Source organism: Corapipo altera, unplaced genomic scaffold (genome assembly GCF_003945725.1).
Source record: "Corapipo altera isolate COAL_440 unplaced genomic scaffold, ASM394572v1 122, whole genome shotgun sequence".
Taxonomy (NCBI): Eukaryota; Metazoa; Chordata; class Aves; order Passeriformes; family Pipridae; genus Corapipo; species Corapipo altera.
In genome coordinates, this window is record NW_020884961.1 from 254,016 (window position 1) to 269,196 (window position 15,181).

Consider the following 15,181-nt stretch of genomic DNA (forward strand, 5'->3'; position numbering starts at 1 on the left):
GAAAAAATTCTGTATAGGTTTATAGTGAAAGGCAAGCAGTGGCTGTAAAAACACTGAATTTTAGGGTTTTTTTGTTTTTGTTAAGTGGGTTTACTGTGCCAGTTGGTTTCCTTGGAACTGCATCTATCAAACCTTTTGAAATGTGAGTATTTTAAGTATGGAAACTGGGAAACTTCCAAATAAGGACAGGTCCTGTGCTGAACTTAAATTTCAGACCATTACCTAAAGAACTGAAGTTACAATAACACCAGTTTTCATAGTACTAACTTAGTTTTTCAATATTTTGCCGTTACAGTAAATTATTTTCTAAAATCACAATAATTACAATTGTGCTCTCAGCTCAAGTAACTTAGTATCACTCGAGAACTTACTGTGTCTTGTTGGAGAAAGGCTGTCTGGCCTATATTGTGATTTACTTCTGTAGTAAAAATACCAACAAAACATGAAAAAAATTATGTAAACTAGCTCTTGCAGCTTTCTTGGTGAAATAAGGAGTTCTGTAGATCATCACAGACACCTCTGGAGAGGGGAGTAGAACTGAGGTGAGAGGCTGGAACAGGTTACTTGAAAAAACGTGGTTCTGAATTCCTCAGGCTTGGTAGATCATCTCGGCTTTTATCTCGTGGTAAAATAGGAATAAATTGGAAATGTAACTTTTTATAAGGCATGATCATTTATTTGATTTCATAGTATGCAAATACTCCCATCAGTGGGATGGTGCTTGTTACTCCTGTGAGAAGGACTCCTTGTCCTGTCCTGTGCCGTTCACTGACGTGTGTTTGGGGCTCCGAAATCGAGGCACCCCGAGAGAGTTTCAGCCACGTGTCATGTTTGGTGTGTTCTCCTGAGTCACTGCTGAAAATGCTGATCAGTGGATGGCAGGAGGGAAAATGCATCAAAGGAGGAATTCCAAAGGTAGGAGTAGTGGAGTTTCAGTTTGAGATGTGTGAATGAAGTGTGGGTTACAGAGGAATGGTGAAGCTGAGCGTTTGCTGTGGTTTGAGTGGTTACCTCTGTCAAGACAAGCCTGCTTCCTTTCTTTTCCCCTGTCTCAGCAGAAGCAATTAATATAATTTATAATTCCAGAGAGATTCCTCACCAGTACAGGAGTCAGAGCTCTGCAGTGGGGATTGTGTTTTCACCCTGCTGAGGATTCAGCAGATAAATTGGACACTCCTGAGATCAGGCAGAGCTGATAAGTGAGGAGTCTCACATCTTCACCACCTCACTAAGGTCAATGCTTTCGTCTGTAGTTCTTGTGTATAAATGTAACACTGGTGTGTATTTAAGATGCCAAAATCAGTCTGCCCTGCTCAGTGCTGCTTGTAGTCCTGCTTTCCATACAGTGTTCCATGTGGTTGTATCCATAGATTGCCCAGGGTGTCTGGAAAGAAAGAGGGCAAGTGTTTGTGTGTACAAACACACTCTCATTCTCCAGTTTATTTTATGAAATCTTGAACTAACATGGGTTGGAAGGGATCTCTGAAGGTCATCTCATCCACCCTGCTCCAAGCAGGGATGACTTCAGGTTTGGATCAGGTTGCTTGTGGCCTTGGCTAGCTGGGTTCTGAAAATAAAGTATTTTATAGAATTTGGAAATGTTGTTTCATAGAACATAGGATCCAGGAAGTTGGATTCATCTTGCATTGCTGTTTTCCATTTTTCTTTTTTTTTTTTTTTGACTGTTACTATACTAGTCAAGATCCTGATTCATGTTTTTTTTAAGATACATGACCTGACAGTATGGGAATGCTTAAAATATATTCATGTGGACACGTGAATTATACAGCTACAATTGCTGATTTGAATAGTTTTGTCTGTTCTAGGTAACAGTGTGTGATGTGGAGATGTTTTAAGATGTATCCCAAAGACCTTTCTTGGGCTTTAAGAGAGGATATGTTCTGAAGGGAGATGAGCACAGATACTGTGTTAAGCATTCTTTCCTATGTGACTGCTATTATGTGTGGTGTTTGTAATTATCTTGTGTTAATAGGGGCAAAACCAGTTTGGTAAATGAGTGTTCAGGAGGTAGAGACACTGAAAAATCAGGGTATCTTGTATGGACATACAGTGCTAATTAAAATTAATAAACTTAATCTGGTTTATTGGCTTCCAGATTAAGTGAAGAACTGCATATACTTTCCTAGAAAAATGTTTTTTTAGATATTTTAAAGCTAACTAAAGAAGTAATTGTTTTTCAAAACAGGCTTATTCTGCTTTCCTGATGTCAGTGTGTATTCCTGCCCTTTATCTCCACATCCTTGCGACATCTGTGAAATCTCATTCCTGCTCTTCCTAGTTCTCTTCACAAATCCCTTTGCTCTCCTCTGTGCTCCTTCCTGGATGATCAACCTTGGTGCAGACATTAGAAGACATTCCAGCAGAAGAATTTTATCTCTGTTTGTAAGCTCTGTTTAAACAATCGTTTCAAAGCAGTTCTTGACATGACCTATTTTTCAAATGCAAACACTCAGCAACACTAAGACAACAAGTGTTATCTTCAGTGGCAAAAAATAAAATCCTATTTTAGTAGGATTCTATTGGAGTTTAAAAAATTCATCATAGGATAAACTCAGCCTGGCTTTGGGTGTAGTACAGTAGTGGTTAGCTCGTGATTCAGCTCTTGATCTGGGATGACTTAAACTGAATCTCTGCAGAGGAGCTCTGATACTTCTTGTGCTGTTTTAAATCCCAAATTAGATAAAACCACTTGTGGATAATATTTATTTTGCAACATATTTAACATATCCAAATGACTTGTCTTTCCTTTTCCAAAAGGGCAGCTGAAGGTCCAGGTTGCAGAGGATGATTCCCTTAAGTGAATGTTTTGCCTTTCACATTCTGACTGTGTGTTGGAGTGGGCTCACAGCTTTGAGCCTGGGCAAGATTTGAGCACAAATATCTCACCAGGTTGTACTTTGGGAACTTTGCCATAAATTAAGAACAGCTGCTGGTGTGTTTTATGAACGTGTACAAAAAATAACTGGTGGGTCATGCAGCTGTTCTCTACCTAAAGTAGTCCTAAGTCAGCATTTTTTTGAAGTCTGGTTATAAGATAATGATTTAAATAACTTTATTTTCAGGCCGATGGATTATAAATATAGGAAATATAGGAATAAGGTGCTTTTTCTTTTTTTAGGATAGCTTCCAGAAGCCATAGCCAGAGGAGGATCCCTAATCAAAGTCTAAAAATGCTCCCTGAGTGTGCACAGTGTTCCTGTGAGCCCTTCATTCCAGGACTGGCCGGTACTGCCCGTCCGGCTATTCAGGGAACGGAGCCCGGGGGTCTGGGGGTGTAACAGGAGGCCAGGGCTCGTGTTCCAGCTCACACAGCTGCTGCACTCCCCTTTTCCTGGGAATTTATTCCAGCCTCACCCCGGCCTCTGATAGCACAGCACTTTGAGGCCGGGTGGCAAACTGGCTGCGGGAGCTCACCTGGCTGCCGGAATTCCCCCTCAGAAGGGCGGTGTCATTGTTCTTTAATCCTGTCACTGCCTTCATGTGGTTTGTTCCCAGTCACATGGGCCTCTGCTGGCTCCGGGGAGGTGCTGGGAGCCTGGGAACCAGTGGCAAGCCCAGGAAATGACACTGCCACTGCAAGCTTGTGGTTGAACCGTTGGCTAAATATTTATCTGTGTCGTGAAATACCTTCTCACCTTGTAGTCATTCATAAAAGCATTGAGGAAAAAGCTGATCCAGTTACTTAAATTATAATGTCAAGTTATTCTGGCATCTTAGGCAAATAATACCTGCTTTCAGTGACAAATTTAAAGCCTGTTTAGCACTAGAAAGAGGATATTAAGGGTTTAACTTAAAATTATGAGCTTCCAGAATGCTGTTTTTAAGCACTTTTTTCTTCATTTGTCCACTCTGTCTCATCCCTTTCCAAAAAAACCCAACCAAATCCACAAACTGGTATTAGGAGGGGAAAAAAAGATGTTTGTGAGGATGAAGTTCACTTGTTTCAAATTCTGATTACTGGTTGATATCAGGTCTTTGTTGTGTAAAATGGCAGAGGTGAGTTCCAAGCTGCAGTGCAGTGTCAATGCATTTAATGGTGAGATGACAGCAGGTGTGCTCAAAGAGGATAATTTTTCTATTTAAAATTCTGTATTGGGAATTAGAGAGGAAAAAAGTATCATTAGATACAAAAATGTTCCTCTTCTGCATGTCCAGTGATTCTTTCTCCTTTCCTGCTTACACCCATCCTAATCTTGTTTTATTCAGTTACAGTTGTGAGTGATGTTTTTCTTCCTCTCTTATGTGCTAAAACCCTGCCTCAGGAATTACTGTAACTTTTACTGGGAATAGTAGCCTTTCAATCTTTTCTTGCAAAGGAAGAAACTTAATGGAGTGAGATTTTCAGCTGCATTTACATATTTAGGTTTGTGCAAAGACAGAATCACAGATGTCTGATCTTCAGAAAAAGTTGAAAATCTGCAAAGGGAAAATGGTACCTGTGGAAATAATTGAAGATTGTTACTGATGTTAATTATGGGAAGCATGTTTTTCTCTATATTTGCGCCTTTTTTTTTTTTTAATAAAAATGGAGGAGAAATGAAACAATGAGTGCCCCCAAACTTGGCAATAGAATCATAACTGGAAGCTCTGCACCAGCACATACAGAGGAAATGCACTGAGTCACACTCACAGGTCAGTTTGCAGAATTGTGCTTACATCAGTAATCAATTTGATTCCTGCAAATAACTCCTTACTAAGTGTTTTCTGGGAAGGGAAAACCCCCAGCTTTATTAAATAAAATAAAGGCAATTTGAGTGAAAAGTGCCATTAGGGATGTGATGGGGGGAAAATACAAATAGTCCCTTGGAAGTGATTAGTAGAAAGTTCAAAATTCATTAGAATCCTTGGAGCCTGCCAACACACTAATGAAGCTGTTGAGTTGCTGGTTTGTTTGGCTGAACTTCTCCTCTCATGCCCAGCACTGACCAGCCCCAGGGCAGGGACAGCAGTTCTGCAGGGCAGGGCTTGTGGAGCAGCTCTATTTACAGACAGGTTCTAAAATTCATGTTCTTAGGGGGAGAAGTGTTCTGCAAAAAATATTTTGAGTTAAAAATGTTAATGCTGATGTATGAAAGTTGACTGATTCCAGTTTTAAGTTTGTGCCCGTGGGAGAAAGGGAAATATGTGTATGTCAGCTGCAGCCCACTAATGTTTCAGCTCTACTTCTACTCACGGGTTTTAGTTTTGTTTATATTTGAGGATCCTGTTAAAAAATGGCTGGATTTCTTTTCATAATATTTAGGTTTTATGGTTGCTCTATTAACATATTGTATTTTCAGTAGTAAAACTGCAAAGCTTTTGTACTCAGCGAGTTTCAGGTGGCATAAACAGCTTATGGGAAATCAGAAAAGTCCCATAGCTGATGCTGTCCCAATATGCTCTGCTGTGGAGTTGATCCATGTTACTGATTTTCTCTAGTGCTATAGTCTATCCTCAGAAAACCTTCAAATGCATTTTTATAGTATTATTTATCATTTAAATACATTTTTATATTATTATTTATTATTGTGTGTGCATATATATATTACATGTATAGAAATGCTTCTGTTCATGTTGGCTTTCCATGACTTTTGCTGAGAAAAATGTTTTCTTGTGTTTTTTTGGGTTTTTAGTGAATAACATGTTCAGGGTTGGATCTCAGGAAAATGTCCTTCCCCCAGAGGGTGGTTGGCACTGAACAGGGCAGTGGGCACAGCAGCAAGGCTGCCAGAGCTCCAGGAGGGTTTGGATAACTCTCAGGGACAGGGTGGGCTGTCTGTGTCTGTGCAGGACCAGGAGCTGGACTGGATGATCCTGATGTGTCCATTCCAGCTCAGGATATTCTGTGATTCCTTGTCCCATTTGTTCCCCTAACTCAGTGGTTTAATAAGAGCTGCGTGTTGCCGAGTGTGGCAACTGTAAAAAGTGCCTGTGAATTGTTTCCCACTCCTCCTGTGTTCAGCTGTGTCAGGATCCAAGCAGGCAGTTCCCATGGCAGCAGGGCTGCCCCACGGAGTGCCCGGGAATTCACGGCCCTTGGGAACGCCGGGCACGAGGCAGGTTGGTTGTTTGCTGGTTGGAATACAGTCTGTTGCATCATTCCTTTTCTGAGACTGAAAGGAAAATAGAATATAATCTTAAATTAACCACAGGCTAATTCAATTAGCCAAATAAATTGAGGTAGAGGAGATGAGCTTTGAAGAACCCGAGTCCTCAGCAGAGAGATTTATTGCTCTGTCTTTGGACATCTGTCAGTAATTACTGTCTCTGAGCATCAGTGGCTTCTGGTCACAGACTCTCTGCTGGCTGTTCCCTCACACAGCCCCGTGGTGGCCTTTGACTGCTGAGACTCAGCTTCATTTTTCTGCTCCTGATCATGAATGGTAGTGCCTGTGTGTTGGAATTCTGAATATCCTCAGAAGGGAACTGTCTTCCTCATGTGTGGTTCTGTTTTCCCCCGAGGGACTGACCTTTACAGTGCTTATTATGCACCACCCAGGTGAATGTGTAAAGTAAGTGACATCTTTCTGCCTCAATATTCTGTTCTATTTGCAGTAGATATAAATTGGTTTTTATTGATTTTTTTTTTTTTCCTTTCCTCACCGTGTCAGAAGGACTTTGGTATTGATATTTGAGCAACTCTGGGTTTTTTTAAAGGTACTCTGCCTAGTCTGTGCTTGCTCTCTGAATTGTGAGACATGTTGACACGAGTCTGAATCTTGAAAAGACTCCTGTCTGTCCTATCAGAAATGTTTGTTGTTCTCCCCCCTGCCCTTTTGGAGGTTGCTTGAACACCTCATGATTTGCACAGGACTCAAACATCATCCATCCAGCACAGAATTTGTTTGTGGGTTTTGTCTAAATCATTTTAAAGTGCTTTTTGTTGTTGTTTAGATCATTTATGTGCGGTCTTAGTTTCAGTCTCCACACCCAGTTTGGGGAAAAAACCCAGATTCTCCAGCAGTTCCATCTTATGTCAGTGTTACAAATGCAATTGTGGGCAGGACTGATAGTTGGTAGGTTGGGTATAAACAGAGAGCAGAGGTTGGTCCTCGTGCTGTAGGACTTCTAACAGGGATCAAAAACTTCCTATTTCAAGTTGTTCATGCTTTGGCTATGCAATAAAAAAATACCAGTGCTTAATACTTTATATGGATGTGAAAAATAGTGCTGCTGTCATCATAGTCCTTATAGGATCTCTGTGTGCTTTCAGCCAGTTTTCCTATAGGAATCTTATAAACATGAGGTTGTTCTCACTGTGCTTTAGCCTTGTTGCATTTTTTAGGTAACATTTGTCTCGTCTCTACTGAAAACAATGGCCATTTCTTAACCTTTGTGTAATAGTTTTTCATACCTCAACCTCTCAGTAACTCTTGTCTGAAGTTTGCTTAGTTCTGTAATTACCCTGTTGGACAGAGTAAGAAATATTTCAGAGACAGACATAAAGAAAAATATGTCTCTGTTTTTCACTGTTCCTTTCCTTTTGGCTTTCTGTTGGCTGAGCAAATGGCATTGATTTTAAAACAAACAAAAAAACCCCAAACCAAACTGATTTTGATAAAAGCTTTCTCTCCTCCTGAAATGACAAATCTCAGTTAGAACTCTCTGTCTTGAAAATAATTGTTTTAAAGCCCCTTTTTCTTGTTGATTCTTATTAATTCACACTTGGTACTGGTTTTAATTTGCCTTTGCTTATCTGTTTCATGTAGTTGATTCACATTTCTGTAATTCCTGTCTGGTTTTGATTAATGTAAATTATTTCTACATTGGCCTGCCCTATCTTACACTCCCCACTCCCTCTCATCTGTCTTTTTCTGCCATCCAAGCTACAGCTTCTATTCTTGTTTTCTAGACCCTGTTCTGCCATGTGTCATGGTACTGCTGCACTCACCTCCTTCACATGCCTGCAACACCTCTGCCAGATAAGCTGGACCTTGGCAGCTCAATCTGCTGCTTTTCTTTTTATTTTTTTGTATGGTTTAGTTTGTTTATGGCACCATATCATAAAGGTATGTGATGGAGGGGTGCTAAAAGGAGACTGAAAAAAAAAATCAGCTCAAGATTAGGGAGGAGTAAAAATTCTTCTATCCTGGTGAATAGACTGGATGTGTTCTAGTGGGGGTGTTCCTCTAAAAGACAAGTGCCAGCCATTCTTAGTTTTTTGAAGAAAATGACGTCATTTTATTCAAACATGTACAGCTGGGAGTGCACAGAAAATACTCTATACAATCTGAGCTCCCAAAGAATTAAGGAGCCATAAGGATGCTTTCCACGGTGATGTTGCAGAACTGAGCAATTCTGACAGCAAAAATGGAAAAGGCAGTTTGGTCTCAGGTGTGTTTTGACAGGTACTTCTCTAAGGATTTGCTTGAATTGCTGTACATTTCTTGATCCAAGCAAAGAGATGGGATTAGCATTCCATGGCAAAAGAAAGGCAAATGAACTTGAGGGAAAATGTCACAGCAGAATTGTGGGTCATAACCCGTGGCAGTGACTGATGATCCACATTCAGTACAGTGAGTGGTGCAGCTGAGAGGGCTCAGTGTCCTGATGGTGCTTCAGGGCTTCCTTGTGCCAGAACACTTGGTTAGAAGTGGGTAACAAAACTTCAATGCTTTTGAATCAGCAGGTCCAGTTTTCTCTGTGGTGTCAGAATTTTAAACATAAAATAGAAGCCTGAAGATGAATTGACTGTTTCTTTGGCAAAGATCTGCATCAGGCAAGGCTGGATTGCAAAGCAAGGAGGGTTTGCATTTCCAGTTAACAGAGAGATGCTGCTGTGGCTTCTAAAAATCACTTGGTGGTGTGGGGATGGGGAGTTCCTTTCAGAGTGATCACGTGGGGGGGTGGATGAACTCTCTGTTCAAGGTGTGTATTTGATCTTTTTGTTGTCTGCTGTTGCTCACAACACACCAAGGCACTGTGGCTTTATGCTTTGGTCACTCAGAGTTGCTCTGTGCCAGCGTGGGGCCAGTTGCCTGCTGGCCTCCCCAAACCACTTCAGGTCATTTGTGCAATTGCTCTTTGCAGATAAGAATTAATTGGCCCGATTATTTTTTTTTTCTTAGTTTTTGGATGGGTTCCCCACCTGGAGGAAAGCAATTCCTCTGTGTCAGTGACTGACTGCTGAGCCAGAAGCTTTTTCTGCCTTGCACTTGTAAGAAATGCTGACTGGTTCTTTGGGTCGTGTTAGGGACCAGGCAGATTGTGGTTAGAAAGGACAGGGTAATTAAGCATTTCTACAAACGAGCTGCTGGCCCAGTGAGCCACTGGGTGGTTTTGGCTTGTACATTGCTCACTCCCCTTCCCTCTGAGGTCAGCATCACACTAACATGTGGCAGGTCAGGTAGCCCTGTTCACCTTCCTTCCCATTCCTCCTACAAAAACATGTTCTTCTGGGTGTCTTAGGCTTTTTAGGAGTATTGCACTTTCCAGCTTTATTACTTAAAGAGATCTGAAAGCCATCCATAAAGGAAAATATCAAAACCACATTTGAGGTACAGCTCTTGATTTTGTCCTGCTAATGTTAAAGTCACTTCAGGAGCTGGCTGGGTTCCTGGGGAGCTCCCCACCATCCCAACCATTTGCTGTTTTCAATATTTTGCAGTAATTATGTCATGCTTTTTTAACACTTTCCCCTTGACCAAAATGCCCTTGTGAGAAAATGACTAAATCACAGCACGAGCCCTGCTGGGTCTTCCACACATCGTTAAATTTTAGCACGTGAGGAGCTCCAGGACGGTTATCGGGATTACTTCAAAATGTGACTCTGGGTTTGAGGCTGTTTTTCCTGCCTACAAAGGGTTTCTCACCTAGGCAGTGGAAAAAAAATGTGCCTGTCAGGTGCAGGGATATTAACATGGGAAATCATTTTTCATTCAGTTGTGCAGGGTCTGGTATTTGAAGGGCTTGTTTTGTTCCATCGCACGTGAACATTCCTGAGAAGTGGTTTTGCCAATTAACTTTGTAGGATTTTTGTTTAACAAAAATCAAATCTCACTGGAAGCTTGTGACACTTGCTGTAATAAAAAGATTATGGATAGCTCCTAATGGCTTGTAAAAACTGTTTAATGCTGGTTGTGTCAAAGTAAGCAATTAGGGTCACTTAATCTACTTGATTATTCATCATGTTCCTCTAATAGTATTCCATGCTTTGGAGCTGTGAAAATGTGCATCTTGAGAAGCTGCTGCACCCCTTTGTTGCTCTCAGTACAGGGCACATATGTAATAAGAAAACCCAAGAAACTTGATTCTAGGACAGTTTAGTACCCTCAAGCACAAGCAGCCTGTAAATGAACACTCTTGTATTGCTACAGCATGAGCTTAAGTAAAAAATGAAAAAGTCTAAAATTATGTAGTCATTTAAGGGAAGTTTGGTCAAAAAACCCCAATATTAATGGGTTATACTTTACACAGTACTTACATGTTTCTGTTCCACTCAGGCCAGATTGTTTAAGGTTAGGGGATGCAGATAAAGTCTGTCTGCTGATCCTTAATTCCTGTGCTGCAGTCAGGTGCTGCTGTGTAATCCCATGTGGGCTGGATAACTTTGGGCTACTTGGCATGAAGTGCAAGGAGTGCTTTGAGACCTTGTTTATTGTCAGTGGCAATTGCAGAAATTTGGAGAGAGGATCAAATTTTGGTCAGTAACTTGGTTCTGTCCTGAATAGTTAAAGGGGGTGCAAACCAGACAGAGGAAAAGGCCTTTTGCTTACACTCCACTGGCAGGGAAAAAATAGTGTGGAATGGGATGTGTCTGCTGTGCAGCTCCAACATGAGGGCCAGGCTGAGTTCCAGGAGTGGATTTCTGGGGAACCCAGAGACCCAGAACAGCACTGAAGAGTTGTGAGTTGTTCACGTGTGTACCTGCCCTGGTTCCTGGTTTATGCAGCAGGGCCCAGACCTGCACGTGGGCAGGTTGGGGTGACCTGTACCTGTGGCTTTTTGCGGTCACAAAGTGACTAAATCTGCACCAGTTCAGAAAAACATGGGCAGAAAGATCTCAGCCTTCCTCTTGGAAATGAGTGGAGCCTCTGACAATGGGATCTGGTGTTTGCTCTGCAGTGCTGGTCATTAAAAGGCAAACAGACCTTCTGCTGGTGTTAAATCCCATCTCCCAGAGCAGCTCAGTGGTGCTGGGACCCTCAAAAAGGAATTTCAGTGTAGATTGTAAAAATCCGTGTCAATGGCTGCATTCTCTGTGCTGTTCTATTATGAACAGGACAGCAATTATATCAGCTTGGTGATTTTACTACTGGATGTTATTAATGAATTAATGCAGATTAACAAAGCTGTGATTCACATAACGGAAAACACTGAAGTAGCAGCAATGCCTTTAACTTGTGTGAACTGAGCAGCCATGGGGTGGTGAAAAGTGCTGCTGGCCTGGTGGGAATTCACCTGGCTGCTCTCCCAATCTGCTGGTTTTCTCTCTCTGGGGGTGTGTTAGGAGATGGCAATCCCTGGGTAATCTCAGCCAGCAGAGCCCTCAGGATCCCGGACTGATTGTCAGCGCAGCAGGCACAACAGTTCTGTAGCCAGAGAGCCAAGGGATAAAAACAAGCTGAGAATCAGGGAGTCATAACTGACTCCCTGATGCTCCACATTTTCTGTGCCAAACATATGTTGGTATAGAAGAAAGTCTGATTCTAAATACCAGAGTGTGGGCAAGATTTAACTAAAGTTTTCTTTAAAAGAAACCAAAGCTCTAAACTGTTGCTATATTTTGCTGCATCTGATGTGCGTATGGGGTTGTATAAACGGACTGAACCAGGATGGAATTGTGTTGTAGCTGCCTGTAAGGAATGCTGGTACAATCCCAAGGGTAGAACTGAGGTTTGCAGTCCCTTTGCAGGGAGCAGGCACTGTGTTCTGTTCCTGAGCAAGTGTGCAATAGATCTACAGTTGAAGAGCTGTTGACTCAAATGTGCAAAACCGAAAGTTTCAATTTCGAATTTGCTGCTGGAGGTTTGTTACAAGTTGATTGGTTCTGTCGGAAGCGTTAAAATGTTTGATGTCTTCTGAGTTCGTAGAATGGTTTGGGTTGGTGGGACCCTAAAGCTCATCTCACTCCACCCTCTGCCAAGGGCAGGGACACCTTCCACTCTCCCAGGTTGCTCCGAGCCCCATCCAACCTGGCCTTGGACACTTCCAGAGATGGAGCAGCCACAGCTTCTCTTAGTGATTTATTTTTTTATTGATAAACAACAGTGACCTTCAGTGCTGTAAAAAAGCCCAAATAAACAACAGCACAACCCCCTTCTCCACAAACCGTGCTGGAGAACCCGCGAGGTGATGGGGGCTGCTGCCATGATGTCTTTGCAGTTGTGATGTTGGTGTATGGGCACGAATACATTTTAGCACCCTCCTCTCAGTTTATAGCCAAAAGTGTTTCTTAATTGTTTACTTCCCAATTGTGACAGTGCCTTGTCCTTGTAACAGTTAGTGAGGATTCGGATCAGGTAAAACACTTTAATTGCAGATACTTGACAAGCTGAGTGCAGTTAATGCTGTCTGTTTGGTAGCCTGCGGGTTTTATTTCCAGGTCGGGTCTCGGTGTTTCGGTGCTGGCCCCTGGGCCGGTCCCCGCCGTGGCCGCGCCCTCGGAGCAGGGACAGACGGACACAGCGCTCGGGTGTCTGTGTCGGGTCGCTCGCTCGGGTCTTGTGCCCTAGTTCTTGAGAAAACTGGGACTGAGCCGAGGAGGTCTGTGCACAGATACAGCCTGGCTTACCTGGCACCTGGGAAAGTGAGGCGCTGTGCTGGTTTGCCATGCACCTTACAGAACTCCGAGATGGCGAGTTACGTCTGGGTTTAAGGTGACCCTCTGTCAGAGGTGTATGAGGGATAGAAATTATGATTATTATTATTACTATATATTATAGTATATCTATTTTAAGGCTGATTTTGAGAAGGTACTCGGCATTCTCCAGGTGGTTCGTGCCCACCCTTTAGTACTGTTTGTCTGCTTGCATTTATTCCTATTCTCGACTGCCCCCCCCGCCCGGTGCCGTCCCTGCGGGCGCTGCTGGCGGCGGGCAGGTGTGCGGGGCCTGGCTCACAACCCCCTCGGGGGTGCCAGCAGCCTCCCGCGGGTTCCCGAGGCCCGTGAGGGCGGGGATGTCGGCCCGCGTTGTCTCTCCCTGAGCCGCCCCGTCCGTCCCGTTCCCGCCGCGGGCGGGAGGCGCTGCCCGGCCCGCTCAGCTCCGCTCCGCTCCCGCGCGCGGCTCCGCTCCGCGTTTTCCGGGCCGCGCCCGAGCGCTCTCGCGCCGGGCCCGCGCCGTGCGGAGCCGGCGCCGCCCGCCATTGGCCGCGCCGCCATAGCCCCATGGGCGTGCGGGCCCGCCATTGGCCGCGCGGGCCGTCCGTCAGCGCGCGCGTGCGTCAGGCCCGGCGCGCGGCCCCGTTCCCTGCTGTGTGCGGGGCCGGCGCGGGGCCGGTGCGGGCGGGGCCGCTCCTCGCTCGTCCCTCGCTAAGATGGCGGCGGCGGCGGCGGCGGCGGCCGTGGCGCGGCTGGAGGGCCGGGAGTTCGAGTACCTCATGAAGAAGCGCTCGGTGACCATCGGCCGCAACTCCTCGCAGGGCTCGGTGGACGTGAGCATGGGCCACTCCAGCTTCATCTCCCGCCGCCACCTCGAGATCTTCACCGCCGCGCCCCCGCCGCCGCCGGCCGGCGCGGACGGGCCCCCACCCCCGCCGCAGGGGGACCCCGCGGGCGGCGCGGGGGGCGACTTCTACCTGCGCTGCCTGGGCAAGAACGGCGTGTTCGTGGACGGCGTGTTCCAGCGGCGCGGGGCGCCGCCGCTGCAGCTGCCGCGAGTGTGAGTACGCGGGGCCGGGCCCGCCCGAGCCCGCGGGGGCACATGGCGGGGCACGGCCGGGAGCGGCCCCGGCCCCCCGCGCCGCCGCCCGGCACCGCCGCCCTGCCCTCCCCGCGTCCTTCCCCCGCACCGACCGCCGGCACCCCGGGCGCCGCTCTCGGGCTTCAGGGGACCCTCCCGGGCGGTTCTGCACCGTCGGGGGGCTCCGGGCTGAGCGGCAGAATCCTGCAGCCCCCCCGGGGCTCTGGCAGAAGGCAGGGGGGTTGTTCTGGTTTTTTGTGGCAGTTTCCTTGCCTGATTTCAGCGTTTATTCTCACGGGTAAACCCAGCCGTCCACGTGAAATGCTCCTGCTGGCCTTAGCGTTTTCGAATGTTTTCCTTACGTGACAACAAATGTATTAAGGGGCTTTAAGCGGTAATACATTCCTTTGCCATTACCAAACATTAACTGTCTGTGCAGAATGATTTTCTAGGGGGATACGTGAGGCCTTGCCCGCGACATTTAAGGGTGTGTTAAACTGTAAATAAGTGATCTGTGCTCTCCGGAGTCACATGTAGGAAAAGTGAAAGTGTGTTGGTTTAGTGTATTTTAGCTGCCTTGACTAAGAAATACCAAAAAGGTTACGAGTGCTGTGGCTTTATAAAGCACATGCCATCAGTGACACAGCCTTAATGCCTTACAGGCTTTTAACCTGTGTTTAGGACGGTGGTGGTGTATATTTTCTGCTTTGTTGGCTTAATGTTGGTGTCCCCACCTGGTTCCTCTGTGAAAATCAAATTGTCTTACCTTGCTGCTTTCTAGGAAATGCCTGTTCTGGGCTTTAACAGTGCCAGCGTCTGGAGAGTTGTATAATCCTGAGTGTAGTTGGAGGACTTGTTTGACCTTTAACTGTCACTTCTATTTTTGCTTTCTGCTTTTTAATATTAATAATTATTTGACGTGTGGTTAATCTGTATTTTAATCTAACACGTTTATGAAATGCAGATCAAATACTTTTATTCTTTGTAAACAGTTTGGTGTAATATACTAATTGCAAGCACAATTGTGCACGATATATGTTGATTGCAAACAGTCTAGAATTAGTTGGAGTAATTTAGTCAGTAGCATTCTGTTAAATGCTTAAGACCTCAGGAAAAAAAAGAAGTACAGCTTCTTCATGCTGTCCACTGGCTTGTAATTTATTCTAGTTCTTTCCATCAGTGTCGCTTTTCAAGTGGAAAGAAAATTGGGAAGGATTTTTTTGTGTGTCACTTTTTAATTGAGCGCTGATGAGAAGTTGCTGGTAGTTAAAATTTCTTCCCCAGTGCCCGTGGGTGGTGGTGCAGGAACTGGCATTTGCTCGGAGGTGACACCATTCCTT

The 15,181-nt window shown here is 44.8% G+C and overlaps 1 protein-coding gene across 2 annotated transcripts in view; it reads left to right on the plus strand.

The window, feature by feature from the left end:
• The first annotated feature begins 6,059 nt into the window (after nucleotides 1–6,059).
• The window catches only part of FOXK2 (forkhead box K2), a 54,010-nt gene continuing 44,888 nt past the window's right edge, over nucleotides 6,060–15,181 (plus strand). The window contains exon 1 of one of the 2 annotated variants that reach the window (XM_027664089.1): nucleotides 6,060–6,512. In XM_027664089.1, coding sequence (XP_027519890.1) covers nucleotides 6,487–6,512 — 26 coding nt within the window. In that variant the 5' untranslated portion in view covers nucleotides 6,060–6,486. Of the gene's footprint in view, nucleotides 6,513–13,439; nucleotides 13,821–15,181 lie in introns of those variants that run through there. The other variant, XM_027664086.1, reaches the window with a different exon arrangement.